Genomic DNA, 27,704 nt, shown 5'->3' with positions numbered 1-27,704 from the left:
TAATCTTCCTTTATGGCTCCCTTTATCCAGCCTAGATTTCCAATATTATCACTCTCTAATGTATACCATATTACCTCTGCCTCACTCTCTTTCCATCATTATAATTTACAAATTCCAAACTTGGTTAAATCCAAAATTCTGTTTACACTATACCAACGTCTGTGCAACAGAGCACTGCTGAAGAAAATAATCATGCTACCTATTCTCACTTTAAATTCATGTCAAATAAACCTTAGTGTTACCCTTCTCCATGGGATCTTCCCAATCCAGGAATCAAACTGGGGTCTCCCATATTGCAGGCAGATTCTTTACCAACTGGGGTTTCAGGGAAGCCCGTGTTACCCAGCAATCCTACTATATTCCCCTACTTTACTTATTTGCTCACTCTTATAGATAATTATTTCCCACATTCCCCTCTCATCTCAAACCTCTAATATGACCACACTTTCCAGCTGATAATGAAGCATGAAGACAATGTCCACATGCTCCCTCCACAGCGACCTCTCTCCCTGCATTTGCACCAATATACTGGGTTATCTTTCTCTTTACTCCAAAAATTACTTATGCTCTGAAGGCCATTTTTCACATCTGTACATTATATAACCTCTAACTCAAGACTTCCTGTCTGAGGAGGCCTTACAAATAGCTGTGAAAAGAAGAGAAGAAAGAAGCAAAGGAGAAAAGGAAAGATATACCCATTTGAATGCAGAGTTCCAAAAAACAGTAAGGAGAGATAAGAAAGCCTTCCTCAGTGATCAGTGCAAAGAAATAGAGGAAAACAATAGAATGGGAAAGATTAGAGATCTCTTCAAGAAAAATCAGAGATACTAAGGGAATATTTCATGCAAAGATGGGATCAATAAAGGACAGAAATGGTATGGACCTAACAGAAGCAGAAGATATTAAGAAGAGGGGGCAAGAATACACAGAACTACGCAAAAAAGATCTTCATGACCCAGATAATCAAGATGGTGTGATCATTCACCTAGAGCCAGACATCCTGGAATGTCAAGTCAAGTGGGTCTTAGGAAGCATCACTATGAACAAAGCTAGTGGAGGTGATGGAATTCCAGTTGAGCTATTTCAAATCCTGAAAGATGATGCTGTGAAAGTGCTGCAATCAGTATGCCAGCAAATGTGGAAAACTCAGCAGTGGCCACAGGACTGGAAAAGGGCAGTTTTCATTTCAGTCCCAAAGAAAGGCAATGCCAAAGAATGCTCAAATTACCACACAATTGCACTCATCTCACACGCTAGTAAAGTAATGCTCAAAATTCTCCAAGCCAGGTTTCAACAATACGTGAACTGTTGAACTTTCAGATGTTCAACCTGGTTTTAGAAAAGGCAGAGAAACCTGAGATCAAATTGCCAACATCAGCTGGATCATCGAAAAAGCAAGAGAGTAAAAAAAAAAAAAAAATCCATTTCTGCTTTATTGACTATACCAAAGCCTTTGACTGTGGATCACAATAAACTGTGGAAAATTCTGAAAGAGATGGGAATACCAGACCACCTGACCTGCCTCTTGAGAAATGTGCATGCAGGTCAAGAAGTAACAGTTAGAACTGGACATGGAACAACAGACTGGTTCCAAATAGGAAAAGGAGTATGTCAAGGCTGTATATTGTCACCCTGCTTATTTAACTTATATGAAAAGTACATCATGGGAAACACTGGGCTGGATGAAGCACAAGCTGGAATCAAGATTGCCAGGAAAATATCAATAACCTCAGACATGCAGATGACACCACCTTTATGGCAGAAAGTGAAGAACTAAAGAGCCTCTTGATGAAAGTGAAAGAGGAGAGTGAAAAAGTTGGCTTAAGCTTAACATTCAGAAAACTAAGATCATGACATCCAGTCCCATCATTTCATAGCAAATAGATGGGGAAACAATGGAAACCGTGACAGACTTTATTTTGGGGGGCTCCAAAATCACCACAGATGGTGACTGCAGTCATGAAATGAAAAGACACTTACTCCTTGAAAGGAAATTATGACCACCCTACACAGCATATTAAAAAGCAGAGACATTACTCTGCCAACAAAGGTCCATCTAGTCAAAGTTATGGTTTTTCCAGTAGTCATGTATAGATGTGACAGTTGACTATAAAGAAGGCTGAGCACCGAAGAATTGATGCTTTTGAACTGTGGTGTTGGAGAAGACTCTTGAGAGTCCCTTGGACTGCAAAGAGATCCAACCAGTCCATCCTTAAAGAAATCAGTCCTTAATATTCGCTGGAAAGACTGATGCTGAAGCTGAAACTCCAATACTTTGGCCACCTGATGCGAAAAACTGATTCTTTTGAAAAGACCCTGATACTGGGAAATATTGAAGGCAGGAGGAGAAGGGGATGACAAAAGATGAGATGGTTGGATGGCATCACCAACTCAATGGACATGAGTTTGAGTAAACTTTGGGAGTTGGTGATGGACAGGGAGACCTGGAGTGCTGCAGTTATGGGGTCGCAAAGAGTCGGACACGACTAAGCGATTGAACTGAACTCAAGAAGAGCAATCCAGCAATTGTGCTTTCTCCTACAATATAAACTTTTTCCTTTCTCTTGGATCATACTCATATAATATCTCCCATCTTAAAAAATAAATAAATAAATCTTCCATCAACCCTCCCATTTCCCTCTAGCTACCACCCCAAAGTCTGTTCCCTTTAACAGCAAAACTCCTTGAAAGAAATGTCTGAAATTACTGCTTCTGTTTCTCTTGCTGGTCACTCTTGATTCAATTCAAATAAGGCTTTAACATTCACCATTCTGAAATTACTTGTCAAAGTCATCAAAGATCTCCCTGTGGCTAATCCAAATAGTCGATTCAAGTTTAGGCCTATTATTCAGGCTATCAGCACTACTGACCTAATTTATCCTTCTTAAAATGTTTTCTTCACTTGGCTTCCAGATTATCACTCTCTCTTGGTCTGCCTTTATCTCACTAACCAGAGATTAGTCTCCTTTGCTGGTTCCTTTCAATCTCTTTGCCCTGTAAAAGCTGAGTGTCCCCACAGTCAGCTTCTTCTCTCCCACAACTTCTTCTCTCCTACTACCACACACTCTCTCCTAGATAAGCTCATGTAGTCTCATGGTTTTAAATACTGTCAATATGCTGATTATTCCTGAATTTTTAATTCAGACATCTTCTGTAACTACTCAGTTGCCTGTTTAACATATCTGACTTAAGATATTTAGCAAGTATCTTAAAACTTAATGTCTGAAATCAAATTCTTGATTTCCCTAAAATGTTCTATTAATCTATTTCACCTCATTGACAGCTACTCAAACCTTCTAGTTGTTCAAGCCAACACCACTAGAGTCATCACTGATTCTTTTTTCCTCCTCATATTCCACATCTGATCCACCAAGAAATACTATTCATTAGACTTTTTTTTTTTTTTTCATTAGACTTTTAAAATAAAAGGAAACTGATTACTCTCTATCTCTGTCTATCCATTGCTACTACCCTGGTTTCAGCCACCATTATCCCATACCTGGATTACTACAATAGCCTAAATGACCTCTCTCTGATTCTGCTCTTGTCCTCCTAAAGTCTATGCTTTACACAGTATAGCCGCTACAGTGCCCAGCACTTCTTAGTACTCTGTTCTTCTTACTATCCTTATCACAGAGTAACATGTTTAATTACTCACATGCTTATTGTCCTGTCTTTCACTAGAATGAATGCTTTTATTTTTCAATTAGAATATGAATTGTAAGATATATATTTTTAATTTAAAAGGTGAGTCATTTTAACAAAAAAAAAGATAACAATGGTACAGGAGATATAAGGCACAAACTGTATAAGATATACACGAAGAACTTAGGATACCCCTTTATCAGAGTGAAGACACTTATTTTTTTTTCACTTTTACAAAGCAGAAACTTTGTCTTATTCACTCTAGTATCCTCAGCACACAGAATAGGGTCTCGCATAGCAGACTCACTCAATATATATTTACAGGAGGAAGGAGAGGAGGGAATGATGGAGACTAGATTCAAATCCAGAATCTGTCTGGCTTCCAAACCTCTGCTCTTCTGTTTACATAATATTGCTCCTGGTCCCAGCAATACTATTAAAGAATTTTTTAAAAGAGTCTTGGACTTCCCTGGTGGGGCAATGCATAGGAATCCAACTGCTAATGCAGGGGATGTGGGTTCAATCCCTGGTCCGGGAAGATTCCACATGCTGCACAGAAACTAAGCCTGCAAGATGCAACTACTGAAGGCCGTGCACCTAAAGCCTGTGCTCTGCAACAGGAGAAGCCACTGCAAGGAGAAACCTGAGCACCACAACGAAGAGTAGGTCCTGCATGCTGCAACGAGAAAAAGCCCATGCACATAAATGAAGATCCAGCACAATCAAAAATAAAATAAAAAGTAAAAAAAGAAAAAAAAGTGTCCTCACTCTAATAAAGGTATCCTAAGTTCTTTGTGTATTTCTTACAGTTTGTACCTCATATCTCCTATACCATTTTTATCTTTTTTTTGTTAAAATGACTCACCTTTTAAATGAAGATATATGTATCTTACAATTCATATTCTATACTAATTGAAAAATAAAACTTGCCATAATAATTAAGTTGTAATTAGAATTCAAAAATATTGAGCTAGGATTCCTCACTGATCCAGTGGTTAAGACTCCATTCTCCCCCTATTACAGAGTGAAATAAGTCAGAAAAAGAAAGACAAATACTGTATATTAATGCATATATATGGAATTTAGAAGAGAGGACCAACGATCCTACATGGAGGGCAGCAAAGGAGACAAAGATGTAAAGAACGGACTTTTGGACTCAGTGGGAGAAGGCAAAGATGGTATGATTTGAGAGAATAGCACTGAAACATGTACATTACCATATGTAAAAGAGATGACCAGTGCAAGTTCAGTGCATGAAGCAAGGCACCCAAAGTCAGTGCTTTGGGACAATCCAGAGGGACAGGGTGGGGACGGAGGTGGGAGGGAGGTTCAGGATGGGAGGACATACATATATACCTGTGGCCAATTCATGTTGATGTATGGCAAAAAACCATCACAATATTGTAAAGCAATTATCCTCCAATTAAAATGAAAAAATTAATGGGAAAAAAGATTCCACACTCCCAAAGCAGGAGGCACAGCTTTGATTCCTGTGGGGAACTAAGATTTCACATACTGCATGATGTGGCAAAAAATTAAAAAAAAAAAAAACTGATCCATATACCACCTAAAATCATGCTGTAAACTATTTCTCATATAACTAAGACACTGGAAAACAGATCAAACCTTATCAGGAAAAATTTTTATTAGGAAACAAATCAACAAATTTATTTGACTGCATCAGTGGTCACATGAATCTATATATGTAATAAAACACCACAGAACTTAATATACATACACCTACATACACACAGACGAAAGCACGTAAAACTGGTGAATTCTGAATTAGATTGGTGGATTGTATCAATATTGATTTCTTAACTGTGATGCTGTAGTACAGTTATGCAAGATAATACCACTGGGGAAACTGTAACAGCACTCTTTGTCTTATTTCTTAAAACTGCACATGAAACCATTATTACTTTTTTTAAGTAAAAACAAGTTTAACAAACAAAATCACATATCTTTCTTGACTTGGAAAACAACATCACACATCAAGAAGACTCTAGAAAATGCTGGCACGTTAAATTCATAATCTAAGATTAACATATATAGTGACTGATATAAGGAGAAAGTATGGTGCTTAATAAATAAGTGTCCACGTATTGTTGGTCTTGGTAGTAGATAGGGAGACTACCCTCATCCTAGGTAACAGAAGTAAAGGCAGGGATTGACTGATACTCAGTCTAGTTGAGGTGTGATAAGAACTGCAATACAGCTGAAGTTTAAAGCTCCCAAGAGCTGGGGAACCTAGCATGAAAGAAAGAGAAATGGTAAGAAAGGAGGAAAGAAAGGTAATTTGGGGTCAAGACTCCTTGTGGCTTTGGATATCAGAATTTTTTAAAAATTACATACTATTAGAAGGGAAAAACAACAGATTTTCAAGTAAGGGGTGACAGTAGGCCTGTTTTACAAAGACATATATATGGTGGGTGGTACTGTGGCAAATGAAATTGTGAAAGGTGGTACTGTGGCAAATCGAACTGTGAAAGCAGAGAAGCAGCTACTTAACATTCCTAAGAGAAAATGAGGTCTGTTCCCAAGCTGCAGAATTCCTAAAAACACAGATCATTACTAGTTTATAGGCAATATTTAAAGACAGGAAAATAGATGACTTAAAATAGTCACTGGAGAGCTGAGGGAACTCCAAAGAATATTTACATAGAAAAGACCTGCTATGATCTGAACGTCTGTGTTCCCCCAGAATTCATATGTGGAAATCCTATTCCTCAAAGGTGATAATGGTATTAGAAGGTGAGGCTTTGCAGAGGTGAAGGCAGAATGAGTCAGTCAGTTCAGTCACTCAGTCGTGTCTGACTCTTTGCGACCCCAGGAATCGCAGCACACCAGGCCTCCCTGTCCATCACCAACTCCCGGAGTACACCCAAACCCATGTCCATTGAGTTGGTGATGCCATCCAGCCATCTCATCCTTTGTCATTCCCTTCTCCTTCTGCCCCTAATCCCCCCTAGCATCAGGGTCTTTTCCAATGAGTCAGCTCTTCGCATGAGGTGGCCAAAGTATTGGAGTTTCAGCTTCAGCATCAGTCCTTCCAATGAACACCCACGATTGATCTCCTTTAGGATGGACTGGTTGGATCTCCTCGCAGTCCAAGGGACTCTCAAGAGTCTTCTCCAACACCACAGTTCAAAAGCATCAATTTTTCGGTGCTCAGCTTTCTTCACAGTCCAACTTTCACATCCATACATAACTACTGGAAAAACCATAGCCTTGACTAGATAGATGAACCTTTGTTGGCAATGTAATGTCTCTGCTTTTTAATATGCTGTCTAGGTTGGTCATAACTTTCCTTCCAAGGAGTAAGCATCATTTAATTTCAAGGCTGCAGTCACCATCTGCAGTGATCTTGGAGCCCAAAAAAATAAAGTCTGACACTGCTTCCACTGTTTCCCCATCTATTTCCCATGAAGTGATGGGACCAGATGCCATGATCTTAGTTTTCTGAATGTTGAGCTTAAGCCAACTTTTTCACTCTCCTCTTTCACTTTCATCAAGAGGCTCTTTAGTTCCTCTTCACTTTCTGCCATAAAGGTGGTGTCATCTGCATATCTGAGGTTATTAATATTTCTCCTGGCAATCTTGATTCCAGCTTGTGCTTCTTTCAGCCCAGCGTTTCTCATGATGGACTCTGCATATAAGTTAAATAAGCAGGGTGACAATATACAGCCTTGATGTACTCCTTTTCCTATTTGGAACCAGTCTGTTGTTCCATGTCCAGTTCTAACTGTTGCTTCCCGACCTGCATATAGGTTTCTCAAGAGGTGGGTCAGGTGATCTGGTATTCCCATCTCTTTCAGAATTTTCCACAGTTTATTGTGATCCACACAGTCAAAGGCTTTGGTATAGTCAATAAAGCAGAAATAGATGTTTTTCTGGAACTCACTCGCTTTTTCGATGATCCAGAGGATGTTGGCAATTTGATCTCTGGTTCCTCTGCCTTTTCTCCCATCCAAGTACTAACCAGACCCGACCCTGCTTAGCTTCCGAGATCAGACGAGATCGGGCGCATTCAGGGTGGCATGGCCGTAGACTCCTCTGCCTTTTCTAAAACCAGCTTGAACATCCAGAAGTTCATGATTCACATATTGCTGAAGCCTGGCTTGGAAAATTTTGAGCATTACTTTACTAGCGTGTGAGATGAGAGCAACTGTGCGGTAGTTTGAGCATTCTTTGGCATTGCCTTTCTTTGAGACTGGAATGAAAACTGACCTTTTCCAGTCCCATGGCCACTGCTGAGTTTTCCAAAATTGAGTGCAGCACTTTCACAGCATCATCTTTCAGGATTTGAAATAACTCAACTGGAATTCCAGAATAGTGTCCTATAAGAGAGACCCCACAGGGCTCCCAAACCTCTTCTCCCTGTAAAGTGAAAGTGAAACTGAAAGTCTCTCAGTCGTGTCCAACTCTTTGCAACCCCATAGACCCCACCAGGCTCCTCTGTCCATGGAATTCTCCAGGCAAGAATACCGGAATGGGTAGCCATTCCCTTCTCCAGGGAATCTTGTTTTTGCTGACTGCATAGAGCTTATCCATCTTTGGCTGCAAAGAATATAATCAATCTGATTTCGGTATTGACCATCTGATGTCCACATGTACAGTCTTATCTTAAGTTGTTGGAAGAGGGTGGTTGCTATGACCAGTGCATTCTCTTGGCAAAATTCTATTAGCCTTTGCTCTGCTTCATTCCGTACTCCAAGGCCAAATTTGCCTGTTACTCCAGGTGTTTCTTGACTTCCTACTTTTGCATTCCACTTTAATAAAAAGGACATCTTTTTTGGTGTTAGTTCTACAAGATTTTGTATGTCTTCATGGAACCATTCAACTTCAGCTTCTTCAGCATGACTGGTAGGGGCACAGACTTGGATTACTATGATATCGAATGGTTTGCCTTGGAAATGAACAGAGATCATTCTGTCATTTTTGAGATTGCATCTAAGTACTGCATTCTGGACTCTTTTGTTGACTATGATGGCTACTCTATTTCTTCTAAGGGATTCTTGCCCACAGTAGTAGATATAATGGTCATCTGAGTTAAATTCACCCATTCCAGTCCATTTTAGTTCGCTGAGTCCTAAAATGTCGACCTTTACTCTTGCCATCTCCTGTTTGACCACTTCCAATTTGCCTTGATTCATGGACCTAACATTCCAGGTTCCTATGCAATATTACTCTTTCAGCATCAGACTTTACTTCCATTACCAGTCATATCCACAAATGGGCGTTATTTTTGCTTTGGCTCCATCTCTTCAGTTTTTCTGGAGTTATTTCTCCACTGATCTCAAGTAGCATATTGGGCACCTACCAACCTAGGGAGGTCATCTTTCAGTGTCCTATCTTTTTGCCTTTTCATAGTATTCATGAGGTTCACAAGGCAGGAATACTGAAGTGGTTTGCCATTCCCTTTTCCAGTGGCTTACCATACTTTTAAAAGTTAGGTTGTATAAGCTAGCCTGGGGTCATAACCTTATCCTTATTTCTTTGGTAGCCCACAACCTGAAATTCAAACAAACTTGGAATACAACCTATCTATAAGTTGGAGTCCTTCTCCACTGTTCAGCAAGCAGCCTCTTCCTAAGTCAGGCTTTACTTACATCAGCAATACTATTAAGGTTTCCTGTGTACCCTTCAGTTTTCTAGTTCTGTTAAGAAATTCTCTTATGACCCAGTAACTTGATAAATATTCAGATTCCAAACCACACATTTCAATACTGAGTTCTTAATTACCCTGGATTCTCTGCTATTGCTTCATGAGTAATAATTAGTCTTAACTTCAACCAGACTGCAAACTCTGAAACCCTGTCTTTGACATAGTTTCCCTCAACATTAAGGACAGTCTTGAGTACAAAAGCTAATAAATACTTCCAAATAAACTGCAAAAAAAGACATCCAAGTCTAAACAAAATTATAAATACTTTAAAGATATCTGTATGGATTGGGAGAAAATATTTGCAAATGATGTGACCGACAAGGGATTAGTCTACAAAATTTACAAAGAACTCATGAAGCTTAACAGCATTAAAGCAAACAATCCTACCAACAAATGGGCAAAAGATCTAAGTAGACATTTCTCCGAAGTAAACATATAGATGGCCAAAAGGCACATGAAAAGATGTTCAACACTGCTAATTATTAGAGAAATGCAAATCAAAACTACAATGAGTTATCACCTCACACCAGTCAGAATGATGGATACATGCACCCCAATGTTCATTGCAGCACTCTTTACATTAGTCAAAACATGGAAGCAACCTGAATATCTATCAATAGAGGAATGGATAAAGAAAACGTGGTACATATATACAATGGAATATGACTCAGTCATTAAAAAGAATGAAATAATGCCATTTGCAGCAACACAAATGGACCTAGAGATTGTCATACTCAGTGAAGTAAGTCAGAGAAGAAAAATATCATATCTGTTATATGTGAAATCAAAAAAGAAATGATACAAATGAACTTACTTAAAAACAGACTCACAGACTTAGAGAACAAATCAGTTTCTGGGGGGAGGTATAGTTAGGGAGTGTGGGATGAACATGCACACACTGTATTTATAATGGATAACCAGCAAGGACCCACTGAATAGCACATGAAACTCTACTGAATGTTATACGGCAACCTGGATGAGAGGAGGGTTTGGGAGAGAATGGACACGTGTATATGTATGGCTGAGTTCCTTCACTGTTCACCTGAAACTGTCACAATATTGTTAATCAGCTATAAGACGCCTGTATGACGACACAATTTATATTTCATTGTCATCTACCTTCTTTAAAATTTGTATGTGGATGTTGACTAGTCTATTTCTGGATACCCTGGGTGTGTATAAAGTACACACACACACACAAACTCTTTTTCCCTAGGCTCATAGAATTTTATCTTTTCAAATGTAGAATTTGTTTCAGAAGTAAAGAATCAAGATCATGATAGAACATTATTATCCTGTTTCATTATTGCTATAATAATGTTTCATCTATAGGTCACTGAGGAAACAAGTTGTGTTCCATTGTCATCTATCTACTTTAAATTCTTTATGAGAGTATCCATCAATTAAACAAAATGTAATCTAGACTTAAGACATATGAAAATGATCTACTGCATATAGATTATATATGTTGCAGAACATTAACATTGTTTAGTAATTTTGACATGTCTAAAAACATAGCAGAGGAAATGAAGAAATTTTTTAAAAAACTGGAGTCTTTATATTATGTGACATGGTTCTGTGTGAAACAAGTTTTAAAGAAAATGGACAAGAAAACTGATTAAGCTACCTGTAATCATTCCGATCATCAGCTTTTATTCCAGGCCAATCTCTCTTCAGATACTGACTAGCCAACTTCTGGATACCCTGTTAAAAAATACAAATGTAATATAAATTAAATTATAAAATAAATATTGTGCTATAAAGGAAGCTTTTTTCCTTAAAATACACTACTTAGCAAATCCCTTCTTTCTATATGCAAATTTAATTCCGAAGTAAAGAACCAATGATAAATGGCAGAACACTATAACTGGTTTCATTATTTTCAAAGTCCTTTTGTCCTCATTTTTAGGAAAAAGGTAAGTATAAAGATGAGAAAATTGAAACTTAATTGAAATGCTTTTCACTTCATCATACTATGTGACCAGCCATAAAAACAAACTACCCCTGGTATATCACAGGGAACACAGCTGTCCACTTCCAGAGCTATGATGACTCGGTTCGACATCTCAATTTCCCATCATTCCTCTGCTGCAGCATTTATTGCATTTCTGAATCCAAGGAGCCAAACTCATATACCAGAAAATAGTACAACACATTCAATTTGAAGCAGACAGATAAATATTGGCTTGAAAAATTAATGCACAAACTCTGGTGCTATTCCATGCTAGTAATTTTCAAGACAAGACTTCAAGGTTTTTTTTCTTCTTCTTCTTTTTAAGTAATATCATGGCACAAATCACTTAAATGGAAAAAATTAGCTTCACAAAGAAATACCCAATTATTGTTATCCATACCAACATGAACCTAGACAAAACAGTATTTATTCATAACAGGTACAGTGGGTATCAGAATTTGAACGAAGACGATGTCACTGGCAAGAGAGGTTAAATTACTCACTCTGAGTATAGAACACACTATTTTTAGAAGGAAACATATGTGGTCACCTAATATTGTAACAGGGCCCAATGTAATGGATCAGAAATTGTTAAGTTTGGGGTATTCATCTCCCAACTTTAAAAAGAACAAATAAATAGCTGAGATGAGGAACAATCACATTAATCGGCTGCCTACTTTAAGCACAAACTGCCCAAGTAAAATCGATGGTGCACTCTATACATGATACCTTTCTAGTAAGGTCTGATGCCAAATCAATTTGGCTTAATTAAATCCACTGTTGAATGTTTCTGCTTACTATTTTTTTAATGAGCCCAAACAAGAATAATAGAGAAGCTCCTGTGAATCTCAATTCCTTTTGAACTTCGCAATAGTATGGTTTCACTGTTTTCAGGTCCTATGTATTCTGAAAACTAACAAACAACTGCATATCCACAACACTCTTACTTACCTGCCTTGTACTTTAGGGAATCCAATTACTAAAACCTCTCTGAATCTGGACATAATTTTTTTTCACTTCTGTACCTTTTTCAAAGCGTTATTTGTATGAAATATCTTCCCATCACTCTCATTCCTACTGGCTGAATTCTTGCTGCTCCTCCTTTAAACTGATTTTTAAATTTCCTAACACAAAATATTAAAATGTACATAAAGAAAAATGAAAAAGTTTCATTGCCTGTTTGGTTTCATTTCATTAAAAGAGAAGAGTTTATCATTCTTTCTGCATTTGTTAGCTTGAATTCTTTTTTAAAGAACTATCCCTCATGGACTATTTGGGTATGCTAAGGTACAATTCTTAGAGGAAAGGCAAGATAAATATTTGATTGCCTAGTTTTGGTCCAAAAGTGAAGAATGGATTTTTAAAGTAACATTATGAACTCACATGTTTTGAAAAATGGATGTTTCAACCTATTGCAGTCATTATTCTCTCAATGCACCAAATGCTACCTCAGTGGTCAGCAGGAGTTCCTCCAAGTTGGCGCCCACGTTATGACTCCAATAGATTTAAATAATTTTGTTTTCTTTTACAGTTCCTATTCCAGATCTTCAGTAAGCTAGTTTTCTAAGAAATTCTGATTCCTTTCAGAGAGAAACCATCTTCAGAGACCACAACTCTAGGTACTTCCTTATCCTTTGGTTATACTTTGTATCTTCCTCTAAGAGGGCTTTTCTAATCACATTGTATACAAAGTAGCTCACCCTTCACTCGGCTGCTCTCTCTCACACTTCCCTACAGTATTCATAATCCTTACACATTGCTCACTGCTACTGTCTGGTTTCAATATGTTTCGTCTAGTTGCTGACTATAAGCTCTTTCAGGTACCAATCTTGTCATTTTTTTTTAATCACTCTGTCTCCAGGCTACATATAGCAGAGCCTAGTATTCAGTTGATACCAATAATGTTCCCTGACTGCATAAATAAATGCCACCTACATCATTTCATTCCTAATGTAAAATATTCAAACTCCTTTTGTGTTTTTGCCATTTGGAGTTAGAAACATTTAGACCAACATTTCTCTGGGTCCTTAATTTTCATACACTCAAAGGAAATAAACATATACCAGATTTATAACATTATGACCAGATGGTTTTAATATGATAAATAAGCTCCTTAATAAAATTACAGTCAAATTTGACCATCTTCATTAACAAAAGGGATCACACATGTAGATATCCAAGCAATGAAAAAAGAACATTATTTTATGAAGATTCAAGTAAATTAAGATCCCTGAATTCAAAGAAATTATAATATGTAGACAGAGTAAGAAGCATTCAACATAAAATGGGAGGCAACTGATGGGTTACTGACTTATAAGTGGCGGTAAATGATACAAGTACCCAGGAGGAAAAAATTATCTGATATTTTCCTAACAAATTAATTTAAATAATGATAGTGACTTTTTCAGTTTAATCACTGATAAAGTGGCTGCAGAACACTTCATATAGAACATGGGATGTGACAGCAGCCTCAGATTATGAGGACTAAGAGGGCAGAATGGCCACACTGTAAAGATATATAAAACAAACGAACTCATTAACAAACATTTCAACACACTTATTTCTCATAATTCCATTAGGCCCTGTTACAATACAGAAAAATTTTTGGACACTTAGAATACACAAATTCTACTTGAAGTCTCAAAACTAGTTAAGTTTGAATTATAATCCCTAGTTATCATTCTAAATCTTCACCCTCAAAATCATTTTGAAGTAGATTTTATATAATTCTTGACAATTTTTTGAAATTATTTCAACTTGTTATCTTTTTTGTGCATTATGTGTTACAAAAGCAATTTCTAGAGCTCTAAACTACAATGTTGAACTGTATTAAACTGAATGGAGCCCTTCAGAGATGAGATGAGGGATTCATGAAATAGACAAACAGCGAGAGCTTTAGATGAAAGACTTTATTCAAGTTGGTTCACAGAAACAGGAATCATGACTCCTGTGTGTTCCATGCAGCTGTTCAAGATCTAATCTGCATGGACGCTCAAGAAATACTTCATGGCCCTGATAGGAAAGGTCATAAATAACATTGCATGCTTCTGAAAGCATTATATACTTAACTGGTCTACATTTTACATCATGCTTAAGGCTATATCTTATGTATAAAAGGTTTCTTTGTACAGAAAATAAAATCCACCATGAGTAAATGGCTAAGGAAGATAAATCTGTGGCTGGCAAATTTTTTTAAAGTGTTTTTTTTTAATCTCTTCCCTAGCCCACAATATTACTATCTAAAACTGGTGCATTAGACATATAATATTTATTTATATTTACATTAGTATCATTAAACTATAATGCTGATTTGATTTCTAATACAGTTTACTCTGGAGCAGCGGTTTCCACAAAAATGTACTATCAATATACTCTTTGGAACATCCAATAACATCCCATTTCAACTTTTAAAAAGCTATCAGTGTCTGATGTAAGACTTGCTTTGTTTCACCTCTCAATAACACTTGTTGTATTGCTCTAACAAGTGAAGCAACACAAAGAAAGTCACTGTTCAATAGACACTGGGAAATGGACTGATGGCTTAACCTTTTGTCCATTTACCACAAAAAGCTGAGCAGAAGTGTGCTCTATGGCTCTCACACAGGTTGTTCTGTATCCAATTTTGTCATGAAATTCCCAATATTGTGTAAATGATTGTTAAAAATTAAAGTCCACTGAATAAGTTGGATACTTTTCAAACTGATGTAAATTATACAATGCCTTTACTATTCTAAAATTATTTTAATAGTAATAGGGAACTTAACACCCTCTCCTTAAGGGAAGTTTTCAAATATTTTTCATTGTTTTGTACAGCACATAATTGAAGTTAAGGTAAAAAAAAATAACATTATTTTAAATTACATAATAAATTGCCTTTACATACTTTTCTATGATCATTCCATGACAAAATGAGGTATTAATCTCATGTTACATATTAAACATGTATTTACATATTTTAAGACTCTTCCTTTTATCAAAAATAAAGATTAATTGTGTTTAAATGTAATTATATAAGAAAAAATGTAATTATGTAAGTTCTAACAATATATTAGGGGGCAGCAGAGGATGAGATGGTTAGATAGCATCACCAACTCAATGGACATGAATCTGAGCAAACTCCAGTAGATAGTGAGGGACAGGAAAGCCTGCTGTGTTGCAGTCCATGGAGTTCCAAAGAGTCAGACATGACTCAGCAACTGAACAACAAAGACATATTAAATGACCTATTTGATTTTAGAACCAAACAGAATACAAAAGAGAAAGAAACACTCACCCATGATAAAAAAAAAAAAAAAAAAACTCTCAAAAACTAGCAACAGAAGGAAACGTCCTTAACCTAATAAAAGGTATATACAAAAAGCCTACAGTTAACATACATTCTAGAAAATGAATGCTTTCCCTGTAAGACTGAGAATAAGGCAAAGATATGCTCTCTCACCAGTCCTTTACGACACTGTGTGTGTAGCCCTGGTGGCTCAATCAGTAAAGAGACTGCCTGCCATGTAGGAGACCCAAGGTCAATCCCTGGGTTGGGAAGATCCCCTGGAGAAGGGCATGGCAACCCACTCCAGGATTCTTGCCTGAAGAATCCCATGGACAGAGGAGCCTGGCGGGCTACAGTCCAAGAGGTCATAAAGAGTTGGACACAACTGAGTGACTAACACTTTTGCGTGTAGTCCCACCTAGTACAAAAAGGCAAGAAAAGGAAGTTAAAAGAGATATAGATGGACAGGAAAAAATAAAACTACCTTTATTCAAAGATGACATGATTGCCTATGTAGAAAACCCCAAATAATCTACCAAAAAAACCTGGAACTAATAACTAAGTTTAGCAAGGTGGCAAGATACAGGACAACATACAAAACTCAACTCTTCTGTGCACCTGTAATGAACAATTAGTATTTAAAACATTTAAAAAAAAAATCGGATAGCATTGTGGGCAAAACGAAACACTCAGGAATAAACCTAACAAAATACGTGTAAGAACTGTAGAGGGCAAAGTCCAAAACACTGATGAAAAATCCCAAGCTAATGGATTAGAAGAGTTCACATTATTAAGATGTTAATTATTCTGAATTTCATTTATTCATTCATGGCAATCCAAATAAAAATTCCAGAAAGCTAAATATCAAAAAACTGATTTTAAAATGTACATGGAAAGGTAAAGGTACCAGAAATAGCCAAACAATTCTGAAAAATAAGAACAAAGTCCGAGGACTCACATTATCAGTTCAAAGCTAATTACAACACTATCTTATAATGTTACAGTGTGTTATTGGCAAAAGAAAGGATATATAGATCAATGGAATAGGAAAGAGCCCAGAAATAGATCCATACAAATATAGTAAACTGATTTTTCACAAAGGCAACTAAATGAAGGATAGTCTATATGAATAAATGATTGGAACAACTGGATATTCAAATGCCAAAAAATAAACATAAACACATATTTCATAACTTACACAAAAATTAACTCAAAATAGTCCTTAAATCTAAATGTAAAGCACATGTACAAAACATGTGAAAGTGAAGTCGTGTCCGACTCTTTGCGACTCCATGGACTGTAGCCTACCATGCTCCTCTGTCCATGGGATTTTCCAGGCAAGAGTACTGGAGTGGGTTGCCATTTCCTTCCCCAGAGGATTTTCCCAACCCAGGGATTGAACCTGGGTCTCCTGCATTGTAGGTAGACGCTTTTACCATCCGAGCCACTAGGGAAGTCCTGGAGAACACAAATCTCTTTTACCTCTGGCAAAGAGTTTCTGCATGTAATATCAAAAGTTAACACATGATGGAAAAAATTAAAAATTGGACTTTATCACAATTAAACTTTCCTTTGGGAAAGACACTAGGAAAAATATATGAAAATCACATATCTGATAAAGGATTGCATCCAAAATATGCACAGAGCCCTTAAAACTCAACACTAAGGAAAAAAACCAACCTAGTTTTTTAGAAGAACAAAAGATCTGAACACACACTTCATTAAGATGATGTAATGACAGTAAATAAGCTTATGAAAAATATTGAACATCACTTTTCATTATGAAAATGCAGATTAAAACAATGAGGTACCACTACATACCTATTAGAATAGCTAAAATCTAAAAAAATACTACAATGTTAAATGTTAATGAGAATGCAGAGCCATAGGACATGTCTCTACTGGCGGAAATGTAAACTGGTACAACCACTCCAGAAAACAACTTGGAAACTTCCTATAAAGTTAAACACTTCCCATACGACTCAGCAATAGCACTCCGAGGTAGTCACCAATTGATGAGAAAATTTATGTTCACATAAAACCCTGCACATGAATGTTTCAAGCAGCTATATTCATGAAGGTAGAAGCAGCCGAGACGCCCCTCAACAGACACACAAACGACGGTACATCGTTACAACACAGTGCCATGCAGTCATAAAAACTAATTAAGAAACCGGTACAACTTGAGTAGGTCTTTTTCTCTTTTTTAAATTAATTTATTTTTTATTGAAGGATAATTGCTTTACAGAGTTTTGTTGTTTTCTAACCTCAACATTCATGTTGAAGTCTTTAATTTAGAAAATTTTTGGCCATGCTGCATAGCAGGCAGGATCTTAGTCAGGGATTGAACCTGTATCCCCCACCGTGGAACTGTAGAGTCTTGACCACTAGACTGCCAGGGAAGTCCTAGATAAATCTTAAATGCATTTTGCCCAGTGGAAAAAAAACAAATAAAAATAGCTGTATATATACCTCGTGAAATAAAAGAAAATACGTGTTGGTCTTTGTCCCTGGCATAGAGCTCATAAAACTCTTGTAGATAGAGTTGCTAGGAGAATTTTGTTCTAACATTTAGCCTTTGACCCCCCAGTTCATGACACAGAGTTCGTAAGTCACAATGATTTTCCTGGGTGATAGCAATGTCTTTTGTTCTATCGGGCAACTCATGGGAGGCTCCTGGATGAGGGGTGGTCACCAGAAAGACCAAGCCACATTCCTGGAATTTTCCAGCCCCATTTCTTAATCTCTAGAGAGGAGAAAGGGGCCAGAAAGGAGTTAATAATTGATCATACTCACATGATGAAGCCTCCATAAACATCCCAATAGTATGGGGTTAAGAGTTTTCAGGTTGATGAAAATGCATAGATGGTGGGAGAGTGGCATATCCAGGGAAGGCAAGGAAGCCCTACACCCCTTCCCACATACACTTGCCCTACGCAACTCTGGCAGATGATAAGAGTTCAAAATGTGGTGGAGACACTGGAGATTGAACGAGACTGATAAAGACATTTAGCAGGGAAAACTGACATGATAGTTGGTAATGGTCTGCTTCCCTGGTGGCTCAGAAGTAAAGAATCTGCCTGCCAATGCGAGTTTGATCCTTGGGGTGGGAAGATCCCCTAGAGGAGGAAATGGCAACCAGCTCCAGTATTGTGTCGGGAAAATTCCACGGACAGAAGAGCCTGGCAGGCTACACTCTATATAGGGTTACAAAGAAGTGGACATGACTGAGCGAATGAGAAAGAAATGAAAAAAGGAAAATGGCTGTCTGAGGAGGCCTTACAAATAGCTGTGAAAAGAAGAGAAGAAAAAGGCAAAGGAGAAAAGGAAAGATATACCCAATTGAATGCAGAGTTCCATAGAATAGCAAGGAGAGATAAGAAAGCCTTCCTCAAAATCAGATCTGAAAGAGACATGTGCACCCCAATGTTCATCGCAGCACTGTTTATAATAGCCAGGACATGGAAGCAACCTAGATGCCCATCAGCAGACGAATGGATAAGGAAGCTGTGGTACATATACACCATGGAATATTACTCAGCCGTTAAAAAGAATTCATTTGGATCAGTTCTAATGAGATGGATGAAACTGGAGCCCATTATACAGAGTGATGTAAGCCAGAAAGATAAAGATCATTACAGCATACTAACACATATATATGGAATTTAGAAAGATGGTATGATAACCCTATATGCAAAACAGAAAAAGAGACACAGATGTACAGAACAGACTTTTGGACTCTGTGGGAGAAGGCGAGGGTGGGATGTTTCGAGAGAACAGCATGTATATTATCTACAGTGAAACAGATCACCAGCCCAGGTGGGATGCATGAGACAAGTGCTCGGGCCTGGTGCACTGGGAAGACCCAGAGGAATCGGGTGGAGAGGGAGGTGGGAGGGGGGATTGGGATGGGGAATACATGTAAATCCATGGCTGATTCATGTCAATGTATGACAAAATCCACTGCAATGCTGTGAAGTAATTAGCCTCCAACTAATAAAAATAATTAGAAAAAAAAAAAAAAGAAAGCCTTCCTCAGCGATCAATGCAAAGATGTAGAGGAAAATAACAGAATGGAAAAGACTAGAGATCTCTTCAAGAAAATCAGAGCTACCAAAGGAACATTTCATGCAAAGATGGGCTCAATAAAGGACAGAAATGGTATGGACCTAACAGAAGCAGAAGATATTAAGAAGAGGGGGCAAGAATACACAGAAGAACTGTACAAAAAAGATTTTCATGACACAGATAATCATGATGGTGTGATCACACACCTAAGAGCCAGACATCCTGGAATGTGAAGTCAAGTGGGCCTTAGGAAGCATCACTACAGACAAAGCTAGTGGAAGTGATGGAATTCCAGTTGAGCTATTTCAAATCCTGAAAGAAGATGCTGTGAAACTGCTTCACTCAATATGCCAGCAAATTTGGAAAACTCAGCAGTGGCCTCAGGACTGGAAAAGGGCAGTTTTCATTCCAATCCCAAAGAAAGGCAATGCCAAAGAATGCTCAAACTACCACACAATTGCACTCATCTCACACGCTGGTAAAGTAATGCTCAAAATTCTCCAAGCCAGGCTTCAGCAATATGTGAACCATGAACTTCCAGGTGTTCAAGCTGGATTTAGAAAAGGCAGAGGAACCAGAGATCAAATTGCCAACATCTGCTGGATCATCAAAAAAGCGAGAGAGTTCCAGAAAAACATCTATTTCTGCTTTATTGACTATGCCAAAGCCTTCGACTGTGTGGATCACAATAAACTGTGGAAAATTCTGAAAGAGATGGGAATACCAGACCACTTGATCTGCCTCTTGAGAAACCTGTATGCAGGTCAGGAAGCAACAGTTAGAACTGGACATGGAACAACAGACTGGTTCCAAATAGGAAAAGGAGTATGTCAAGGCTGTATATTGTCACCCTGCTTATTTAACTTATATGCACAGTACATCATGAGAAATGCTGGGCTGGAGGAAGCACAAGCTGGAATCAAGATGGCCAGAAGAAATATCAATAACCTCGGATATGCAAATGACACCACCCTTATGGAAGAAAGTGAAGAAGAACTAAAGAGCCTCTTGATGTAAGTGAAAGAGGAGAGTGAAAATGTTGGCTGAAAGCTCAACATTCAGAAAACTAAGATCATGGCATCCAGTCCCATCACTTCATGGCAAACAGATGGGAAAACAGTGGAAACAGTGGCTGACTTTATTTTGGGGGGCTTCAAAATCACCACAGATGGTGACTGTAGCCATGAAATTAAAAGACGCTTACTCTTTGGAAGGAAAGTTATGACCAACCTAGATAGGATTATTAAAAAGCAGACATTACTTTGTCAACAAAGGTCCATCTGGTCAAGGTTATGGTTTTTCCAGTGGTCATGTATGGATGTGAGAGTTGGACTATAAAGAAAGCTGAGCACTGAAGAATTGATGCTTTTGAACTGTGGTGTTGGAGAAGACCCTTGAGAGTCCTTTGAACTGCAAGGAGATTCAACCAGTCCATCCTAAAGGAGATCAGTCCTGAGTGTTCACTGGAAGGACTGATGTTGAAGCTGGAACTTCAATACTTTGGCCACCTGATGCGAAGAGCTGACTCATTTGAAAAGACCCTGATGCTGGGAAAGATTGAAGGCAAGAGGACAAGGGGATGACAGAGGATGAGATGGTTGGGTGGCAACACCAATTCAAGGGACATGAGTTTGGGTAAACTCCGGGAGTTGGTGATGGACAGCAGCCTGGTGTGCTGCGGTTCATGGGGTCGCAAAGAGTCGGACACGACTGAGCGACTGAACTGAACTGAGCAAGTGAACACACAAGAGGAAGAGATAAGAAGGAAGGAAGGAAGGAGACAATAAAGATGACTCTCTGCATTTTGGCTTTATACAAATGGACAGATGGTGGTATCTTCCCCAGGAATGAATACACAGGCAGGCTACTTAACTGCAGAAAGGGTTGCTGGAATACAAATGATCCTAGGTTTAGCAGAACTATAAGAAAAGAGAAGTCACTATTTCTCCTAAAGTGAGAGATGTCAGGAAAACCTATGTGAACTTAAGTACTCTGGAACTGGATCTGAAAAGGGTAAATGTGAATTTGACCAACTGAGAAAGGAAAGGGGTATTTCAGGTTTTAGCAAAACTTAGGGTGAAAAAAAAACTGTGATATAAAAAATAATAAGGAAAATGTGGAGTAGGGTTGGTGGGGTAAATTTTTACTTCAAAGCAACCAACTTGTTCTTTGAAGCTTACATTTACACTTTATATAGTGAACTCTTCTTTAGTATTTAGGAGATAACTACTCTCAAAGAAGTTTTCCATGAAGTTATTCTTGTACTTTAAGAAAGACCCTCCAATGTCTTTCTTTTACATTATTCAGAGTAAAAGCACTATTACTACCACTGTACTTAAAATGAAATCATAAAAACACATTTAAAAAGATGTTTTCTTGAAGAGTTGTGGTCTAAATAATAACTAGGATATATCATTTTAAGTTAATTTACTGTGCTTATAAAACTCAGTGTTTCCTTTACTATAAATAAGAGGTAGAAAATTATTTGCTTGAATTATGCTTAGCTCTCCGGTGAATGTTGCTATTACAACAATGTAATAAGAGAAAGTATGTGCATAAATCCTGTTGGACTTAAACGGAGAGGACATGTTAAATGTCCAGTTTATACAATGCTGTTGCCAATATAACTTGGAAGTTTGTCCAGTAAAAGGTTATCTTACTTTTAGGAGGCAAAAGGCCAAATCTACCTGATATTAAATACTAAATGTCAGTTATCTGATCATTTTCAAGTTCACGTCAACCATTCCACTCCAGACAGTTTTGCTGACTCCTATAGAGATCTTCCATTTATTCTCAAAGCAATTTATATACAAGTTTTAATCAAGAGAAAATCCTACTGACTAAAAATCACTGACAGCTTCTCTCTCTTGCTTCAATAGTTTTTACTGCATTTTTCCATTTTTCAATAGACTGTTTAACCACAAAATGATGGCTATACTTTTATGAATTTTTTTTTCTTCCCCCACATTTTGGGAATTTTTTTCACATTGCTAGAAGCCATTAGCAAGAAAAACAATAGTTTTCACTGAGTGTTACAGTCATCTTCCAATACAGATTTATATTATTGGCTGTCAAAAAATAAACTTAGGGGATTTATTTTATAATATTTAAAACCTTACCAATTGGAAGACATAAATGATGACACATTTTTAGAGCAAAATATACTAACTGTGCCTTATTTAGAATGCTAAAGAGTCACTAGACATCATCAAAATTATGTTTTTTTTTTTTTAATTTTAAAAATTAAAGTTAGATTTCAATGCTTGGATTAGCTGATATCTATTTGTAAGCTTCTGACTGAAGGGTCTTATTGAGGGGGAAAAATAAGGTAGGTACTGTTGTTTTTAAATAATAACAAAAGTATTATATTAGTCAACGTAACCAAACTGTCCACTTGATCTCAAAGACAGTTATAAAAATAGTTCCTTCTTCAAGCAGAGACTGGAATGTTTCAAATCAACAAGCAAATAATTTTATGAGCTGGACCCTTTGTTTTTGTTGTTCAGTCGTTAATTCATGACTGACTCTTTGGACCCCATGGACTGAAGCATGCCAGGTTCTGCTATCCTTCACTAGCTCCCAGAGTTTGCTCAGATTCATGTCCACTGGGTCAGTGATACTGTCTATCTATCTCATCCTCTGCCACCCCCTTTATCCTTTTGCCTTCAATCTTTCCTGGCATCATGGTCTTCTCGAATGAGGTGGCTCTTCGCATCAGGTGGCCAAAGTATTGGAGTTTCAGCATCTGTCCTTCCAATGAATATTCAATTCTTCAGGATTGACTATTTTCATCTCCCTTGCAGTATAATGGACTCTTAAGAGTCTTCTTCAACACCACAATTTAAAAGCATCAATTCTTTGCTGTTCGGCCTTCTTTATGGTCCAACTCTCATATCTTACATGACTACTCAAAAAAACCATAGCTTTGGCTATATGGACTTTGGTCAGCAAAGTGATGTCTCTACTTTTTAATATGCTGTATAGGTTCGTGAGTTTTCCTTCCAACTGGAGGAGGGAATAGCAAACCACTCCAGTATTCTTGTTGTAAGAATTCCATGAACAGTATGAAAAGCATCCTTAGTTATCTTAAAATAGAGGGGGGCAATCCAGAAGAGACAGATACAATGTGACTGAATATTTAAGGCCAATGAAAGTCATTCTTCCTCATTTCTCCTGTTGGATGGAAAACATAATTAACCATTAAAGTTAACAGCTGAGTACTTAATATTTGCACTCAACTAATATTTAAAATCAAGCTTCCCTCGTTGCGCAGTGGTAAAGGATCCACCTGCCATTATAGGAGATGCAGGTTCGATCCTTTCCTGGAGAAGGAAATGGCAACCCACTCTAGTATTCTTGTCTGGAGAATCCCATGGACAGAGGGGCCTGGTGGGCTACAGTACAGTTCAGTTCAGTTCATTTCAGTCGCTCAGTCGTGTCTGACTCTTTGTGATCCCGTGGACTGTAGCATGCCAGGCTTTCCTGTCCATCACCAACTCCTGGAGCTTGCTCAAGCTCATGGCCATCAAGTTGGCAATGCCATCCAACCATCTCATCCTCTGTCGTCCCCTTCTCCTCCTGCCTTCAATCTTTCCCAGCATCAGGGTCTTTAAATGAGTCTGTTCTCTGCATCAGGTGGCCAAAGTATTAGAGTTTCAGCTTCAGCATCAGACCTTCCAGTGAATATTCAGGATTGATTCCCTTTAGGATTGACTGGCTGGATCTCCTTGCAGTCCAAGGGACTCTCAAGAATCTTTCCAACACCACAGTTCAAAAGCATTAATTCTTCAGTGCTCAGCCTTCTTTATAGTCCAACTCTCACATCTACAAATGACTACTGGAAAAACCATAGCCTTGACTAGATGGACCTTTGTTGGCAAAGTAATGTCTCTGCTTTTTAATATGCTATCTAGTTTGGTCATAACTTTCCTTCCAAGGAGTAAGCATCTTTTAATTTCATGGATGCAGTCACCATCTGCAGGGATTTTGGAGCCCAAAAAAATAAAGTCTGTCACTGTTTCCATTGTTTCTCCATTTATTTACCATGAAATGATGGGACCAGATGCCATGATCTTAGTTTTCTGAATGTTGAGCTTTAAGCCAACTTTTTCCACTCTCCTCTTTCACTTTCGTCAAGAGGTTCTTTAGTTCTTCTTTGCTTTCTGCCATAAGGGTGGTGTCATCTGAGGTTATTGATATTTCTCCCAGCAATCTTGATTCCAGCTTGTGCTTCATCCAGCCTGGCATTTTGCAAGGTGTACTCTGCATATAAGTTAAACAAGCAGAATGACAAATACAGCCTTGATGTGCTCCTAATGCTTCTAACAATACCAGTAAGAGAATAATTTTCACAAATTCAGAAATCTTTTGTTAGAAAGCAACATGTTATCCTCTGCTGTTTTTGAATGGTCCTTTATCAAGAGAAAGTTTCATTATACAGCTATGTACAAAGGCTATGAAGTCAACAGGGAGTAAAAGCCACCAGACAGACTTGAGAGACGGGAAAAGCAGAGCCGGGCAAAGTTTCACAGAAAAAGTGGTACTTGAGCTGGGCCTTAAAGGAAGAAGTACAGAGGACTTCCCAGTGACCAAGGAGAGGGGAAGCGAGGTGCATAAACAAATGTGTGTAGCATAATAATGGGAAGGAACTGTGGAGTCAGATAACACTGGGTTTAAATCTTGGTCCATTACTCTCTCATAGTACAATGCTAAACAAGTAGTATCTCCTTTCTTATCTGTAAAATGGAGGTAAATTCATGACTTATAGGGCGTGTAAAGCTTAAGCAAAGCTATTTTAATAAGCATTCAATAAATCTTAAATATCCCATTGAAATTTAAAGGAGGGAGTAATCATCAGATCTTTATTTCTAAATGATGATCAACAATGTTGATGTGGAAGCTTCATTATAAAGAGAAAGGTGGGTGATCCAAACAGGAAGTTTGGATCAGACATCATCAGACATCATGATAAAAACTGCTCTCTTATGTGCCCTAAGCAGTGCAAGGAGAAAAGAAGAGATGCTCCAAAGCAAAACTGCAGCCTGGGAACTAACACATGTTGTAGGGGGAAAAGACTGAAACAACTGAAATTGTTACATAGTTAGAATAGGAAAAAGAAGTCCAGAATGGTGATGGCTAAAAGACAAAGAAGGGAAAAGCCCATGAAAATGGAACAAAGGAAGGTCTGAGGACCGGAGTGAGGACATGAGGTAAAACAAACAGCCCTCCTGGCTAGCCCAATCTATGTAGGGCAGGCCCAGGGGAAGGAGAAAAAGCATAAAAAGAGGAGTCAAAATTGGGCCAGGGGCTTCTCTTCTCTTCACGTCTTTTGGGTTGGCCTGCCCTCATGCCTTGAGGATATATTCTCCTTTGCTTTCTAAATAAAACTGAGCTGTAACACTCGTCCAACCAAGGAAATTACAAGCAGCTGTAACACTGGTCCATCCAATGGCTGTAACACTGGTCCATCCGTCGCTTCAAATTTTTGTTGTGATGAGACAGAACCGAGGAAATTACACGCTCTCTCGACATCTATGGTGCCATGACTCGGATTTAACCCGGCTGAAACAACCTCAACTCGGCCCCCGCAAGGTGGAGGCCAAGCACAGCAGAAGCTCGGCGAAATCTCCCACAGTGGAAGCAGAACGCAAAGAAAACCCAGCGCAGGGGAAGTGACAAGAAGTCCAGTGTGCTGGAAACCAAAAAGCTCAGGCGGCTCAGTCTCAGATTCCAGAAGACCTCTCTGGTTAAGGTAGGAGATCCTCACTCCTATGGCTGGAAGGACATATGGCTAACAAAATCTTAATTCCTTTACAGTCGTTTCTTCACTTCTTGTTTCCTTGAACCCCCTGCAAACAGGTGAGTGGCAGTGGTACAACTGAGGGACTCTGGCAGGGGCTACTCCTCAGTGTGTCCCCAAAGCTCCACTGTCTGATTGGGCCCCAGTAGCTGTTGCTCAAGTGGGTGGGGGTTCTTCTGTCCTTAATCTTCTTTTGTGCCAAAGATCAGGTCAATGCAAACTGTGAGCACACGTCAGGTATTTAGCAGATTTTCTGGCAGATTATGAAGGGCATTCCTCATATGTTTTTCCCACTGCTTTTTCCTTCTGTCCCTCAGCTCCTCTTTCCATCTATGCCACTGCTTACAAAGTATTGGGCAAGTCATCATCTTTCCATTTCTGAAAGTTGTGCTTGAAACCGTTTACCTAAGATTGGGACTCACCCCATGTGGCAGGGACTCTGTGCTATGCTTAGTCACTCAGTTGTATCTGGCTGGGACTTGAGCCCGGCCAAAACTCCCAGTGCCTGGTTTTAGGACCTAATGAAGCTCAGGCTCTGATGTCTCATTGCAAAAATTCAGTGAGAGACACAGGGATAAGTAAGAGATGGATTTGTTAGGATTCAGAGAAAAGCACACTCCACAGGGTGTGGGCCATTGCAGAGGGTGAGGGCACTGGCCATGGAATCTGGTGTGGTTAGTTTTTATGAGCTAGGTGATGTCACATGGTAAAGAGTGGGAGGATCACTCCAACAATTGGGGAACCACCCACTCCTCAGTCTTTTGAGGGTGCCTTGGAACTGTCCTGGCACCCCTGGGTGTATCATTTAGCTTGCAGACTGGGGCCCAAGGTTTAGTTGAATTTGACTTGTCATCTTGGACCCATTTGATTTTAATCAGTTTATGTTATGCCCTTGGGCTATGTCATTCTTTCAAAAGTTGTGCCCGACCCCTTCCCTCCTGTTTCATGCTCTTTTCCTGAGCCCCATCTGGGCCCACAATGTTGCCTCTACAATCTTCTGGAGGGACAACCAGAAAACAACCGGCCCTTGGGAGAGAAATACTGTATAATATCCAAGCCCTCTAGATACTCAGGCCTTCATCCTCCATGTTTCCTACAACATGTGCAACAACAGCATCTCTCAGTGGACCCCACCAGGGTGGGTGACAGACACACAATGCCTGCTAGAAGTCCATTTGTTGGTGGCATCCTTTCAAGGGTAATTGGGCTTCCAGGGACAATGTTTGCCACTTTGGGAGTTAGCCCTGCAGGGTTTTTGGGCCCAAACCCTTACCACACTTCTCCTAAAGTTACAAACATACCCCTG

At 38.6% G+C, this 27,704-nt stretch overlaps 1 protein-coding gene across 2 annotated transcripts in view; it reads right to left on the bottom strand.

Annotated features, from left to right (window-relative positions):
• Positions 1 to 27,704, bottom strand: part of FCHSD2 (FCH and double SH3 domains 2) — a 245,329-nt gene that overhangs the window by 141,691 nt on the left and 75,934 nt on the right. For both annotated transcript variants that reach the window (XM_065944799.1, XM_065944798.1), the window contains exon 4: positions 10,941 to 11,017. In XM_065944799.1, coding sequence (XP_065800871.1) covers positions 10,941 to 11,017 — 77 coding nt within the window. The remainder of the gene's footprint in view (positions 1 to 10,940; positions 11,018 to 27,704) is intronic.

This window comes from Muntiacus reevesi, chromosome 9 (assembly GCF_963930625.1).
Source record: "Muntiacus reevesi chromosome 9, mMunRee1.1, whole genome shotgun sequence".
In the NCBI taxonomy this organism is placed as follows: Eukaryota; Metazoa; Chordata; class Mammalia; order Artiodactyla; family Cervidae; genus Muntiacus; species Muntiacus reevesi.
Note: the sequence above shows the minus strand (reverse complement) of the source record. Positions and strands in the feature narration are given on the sequence as shown.